Here is a 4,118-nt window from a genome sequence, read left to right as displayed (position 1 = left end):
GACTCCAACCTTTTGGTGAGCAGCTGAGCATTTTAACTGTCTGTACCATCCAGGTAACCCACTGGCCTTTAATATCAATAAAAATAACAAATGGTGTACATTTTTAAAACTAACTTTCAGTCAAATGAATATTACATTTTGAAACAAATCTAATGTGGATGTTTGGAGGTTTTTTATTATTTATTATTATTAATTATTTTTTTTAATTACAAGCATCCTTCTAGAATAATAAAGATTTTCCCCCTTTAAGGAAGAATATGTGATCAAACTTTTCTATTTTAACATTGCCCTTTTGACATCTAGTCTTCAGAAAAGAAGAACAGGTTCTTGGAAAATAGGGAGACTGCCAAGTTAGGTTTTCCTATGGTCTGACATGTCACTTAGCCCTTGTAATATGACTGAAATTTTAACTAGACCACATGGGTTGTTTTCCTTTCATAATTAGACTATTGTGAAAAACAAAATGTCTTTGATCAGAGAAATGTGAGTTTTTCAGCCCGGAAATTGGAAACAATTACCATTCAAGAAGATTGGAGTAATTAATTCTACATTAAGAATATGTCAATATTGCATGGTGACTTAGTCCAAAAGCATACCATTTTCACTAATTGGAGAGCAGATGAATCTTTGGTGTTGTTTACGACATACTCAGCAGGAAATGTGACTTCCTAGCCTTGACCCAATAAAGTGCTCCGTTTATAAATAAATCATCTCTAGAGCTTAGGACACAGGGATCAGTCAGTAGCAGTTGACCTCCCTGAATCTCAGCAACTCTGGGTAATTAACTGTCAGTATTTTCTTGTTATGCTTTTAGCTTTCTTTTGAATCACTCATTGACAGAAAAGCCAGTCTTTGTTGCAAATAAATATGTAATGCATATTGGAAAACTCGACGGAACAATTTCAATGCTGTGTCATAATGGAATATTCGATGCTAATGCTGTCATTAGTAGGCGTTTTCAGTCACCATGGGATATAAGTGTATTTTCCATTAAAGGATTATATTAGTATGAAACCCATTTGTATTAGTATTGGCAATATACCTCAATAGCATCCATGTCATATGAGAATGAGAAAATGATTTCTTCTTTCTGATATTATTTAATGAATATGAACAAAAATAAATTACCACATTATTGTCTTTGGGGATATTTATTATAAAGATGGCTACGTTTTCAATTTGCTATGTGGTAAAATTTTAAGTGTGCAAATGGTTAATCCACTCAGCTACTACCTGAAAGGTTGGAGACACAAGTCCACCCAAAGGCACCTTTTAAGAAACTCCTGCTACTTTTGAAAAAATTCAGCCACTGAAGACCCCGTGGAGCACAACTCTACCCTGAAACACGTGGGGTCACCGAGAATTGGAATGGGAACCTGGGTAACTGGCAGCAGGTTACACATGACTAGTACTTCTAATCTCCTCGGAAGGCGATGGGGGCAATCTACTTCCATAGTGATACTGCCTCGGAAACCCAAGGAGAGGTCGCTATGAGTCGGAGCCGACTCACGGCACATAACAACAACAACAGTACTTCTAATATGAAGAGTTTTCACCTATCAGTGTAACAAGGGTCAACAGACATAAAATTCTTATCTAAATTGTATTAATTTTGAAGCACCCTCCATACCAATTAAAGCACATTGACTCTGTGATCATACCTCTCTATTCAATATCATTTTGTACTAAGAGATTTCGTTCACAGAGAAATTAATTCTTTCTAAGAAAAAAAAAAAAAGAAAAAGAAAAAGAAAGAAACTAGAGACAAAGTAGTTGTAAAAACTGGTTTATTTTTTAAAAAATAAATACAAAAATATAAATATAAAACATTAGCAGATAGAATTTGATGAAATGAAATTGCACAAACGTTTGTATACCAGGATGCATATCACACCTACTAACAACACATGTACTTTTTTCTTTTTTTTTAATTTAATGTACAGAACAGGATATACTTTAAAATTTTCCTTCACCTTTTCAAAGCTTCATTTTCAAGGGCAGGGCATGTATGTAACAGAAGCGGCTAGGTTGTGAGGTTGCTTACGGGAAAAACTATCCTGTTCATGTTTCTGAAATTATCTTTTATTTGCTAAGATGGACAACACTGAATTTCCATAGCTTTGGCTCTTGGAAGTGATTAAATAAAATGTCATATATATTCCATGAGACGTCCTACAGGAGATAATTAATGTAATTAATGGACAAATTAAAAAGTAAATGGAGAGGAAAAAGGTGCTGTGTGGCAGAAAAATCATCCTGAATCTCAAATATTGTGAAGTGGAGACGCTGTGGTAAAGTGACTTCCTCTTGTGTGAACAGAACAGTTTCCTAGGTTAACAGTCTTTGTCACTTTCTCCGCCACCGTACATTTCCGCCAGCTTATTAAACCGGGGGCCCCATTCTCGGAGGTAATCGTAGTTTTGGTCTCCATCAGTGGTACCTGATTCCAAGGAACTCAGAGACTCGGCTATGGAATCGTTCCCTTCGTAGGCATAGGTAGCCAGTGAGTCGTAGGGCGGTGCAGTGGGGTCAAGGTCGTGCTCCTTCAGCCTTTCGTTAATGAAATCCCGGACATCTGTGTTATCTGGGGCTGTAGGAGTCCTCCGGGGTATAAATAACGTTTCCGGAATAATGTCTCGCCGGAGCTTCTTGTCCTCAATCGCTGCAGGATTCCTCAGGGTGCCGATATCAAAGGCCTGGGTGTCCTCCTCTCCTCCGCCTTCGTCATTGTAGCTCACGATGTTGTCTCTGATATCTTCTTTAGACAAGATCAGAGGCTCTTTTTTCCGCTGTCTTTTCAGAGCTGCAAACAGTACTACTATAACTTGAAAGAAGAAAAGGAGATAAATTAGAGGTCCATTAAACATCACGTCAATGAGTGGTAGTCCTGGGACAAGGAGCTCTGCAGGCACAATCCCTAAGGCATTTGGCTGCTCACCAGAAGGTCAAACCCAGCGGCAGCTCCAGGGACGGCAGATGGGCAATCAAATTCCATAAAGATTTACCTCCTTAGAAACCCAAGGGGGATCGCTATGAGTTCGAATCGACATTCTGGCAGCAAGTTTGGTTTCCTTACTATTGTGAAGGGGTTGAAATTATTTAATTTTCCCATGGAAGCATAGCATTTAGATAATACTTATGGTTATTTCCAACTATCTGCTTTCCTGGTGGAGGGCTGTTGAAAGGCTGGAAAGAGTTGTTTATGAAGAGTGTGCTGCATTTTTCAAAAGGGTTATGGGACATTCCATAAATGGTATGACTTACAGTTAATCCACTTTCCTATGAATTTTGGAAGATGGTTTCTGATTACATAAGCACTCTTTATGCTTTGTATTAAAAACTGAGATAAGATGTTACATAAAAATAGACATAAATTGAACTCAACTTCAAATGAGGCAATTAAAAAGAGCAAAAATATCCCCTTGTTTTTCACATCCTGGTACAGCACTCAAAAGCACCGTACTTCCCAGAATATGAGGTATTAAAAATAAAAAACTCAAAAACTCACTGCCATCTACTTGATTCTGACTCATAGAGACCCCTCCTTAGGTTTCCGAGGCAGTACCACAATGGAAGTAGATTGTCCAGTCTTCTTTCTGAGGAGTGGCTAGTGGGTTTGAACCACCAGCCTTTTGATTAGCAGTCAAATTCTTTAGGCACTATGCCATCAGAACTCCTATATGAGGTATTGGTCTCTGCAAAATGGATCTACTGAACATTTACATAGATTTTTTTTTTAACTTTAATAATATAAGGCCTTAATTATTAGTTATTTAGTCATTAGATGTAACCATGAGATTTTCATGGTAATATATGCCTTCTAAGAGACAAAAAAGAAAAAAAATCAGATTATAGTTACAAATTTCACTTAGTGAATTTTCTGCATTTCTGTTACTTATGAAAGAGATCTGAAACCAAGAAATGTCTTAATGGCCACTAGCAGGTAAGCCAGCCCAACACAAGTGCAAGTGTCACTCAGAATGGACATTTCCAAATCCCAAAATACTATGATAATAACAAGGATTGTGTTAATAATAATAGTTTAATCATTATAGTGGGAGCTCTGGTAGCATAGTGCCTAAGGCACTTGGCTGCTAACCAGAGGGCTGGTGGTTCAA

General features: G+C 37.4%; 1 protein-coding gene across 1 annotated transcript in view; it reads right to left on the bottom strand.

The window, feature by feature from the left end:
- Positions 1 to 2,333: 2,333 nt before the first annotated feature.
- The window catches only part of LOC103213457 (cadherin-10), a gene marked incomplete at its 5' end in the record, with an annotated part of 4,467 nt that continues 2,682 nt past the window's right edge, over positions 2,334 to 4,118 (bottom strand). The window contains one exon of the mRNA XM_007959231.2: positions 2,334 to 2,824. Within this exon, the coding sequence (XP_007957422.1) occupies positions 2,334 to 2,824 (491 nt within the window). The remainder of the gene's footprint in view (positions 2,825 to 4,118) is intronic.

Source organism: Orycteropus afer, unplaced genomic scaffold (genome assembly GCF_000298275.1).
Source record: "Orycteropus afer afer isolate SDZICR_OR568_19922 unplaced genomic scaffold, OryAfe1.0 scaffold02594, whole genome shotgun sequence".
Lineage (NCBI taxonomy): Eukaryota > Metazoa > Chordata > Mammalia > Tubulidentata > Orycteropodidae > Orycteropus > Orycteropus afer.
Note: the sequence above shows the minus strand (reverse complement) of the source record. Positions and strands in the feature narration are given on the sequence as shown.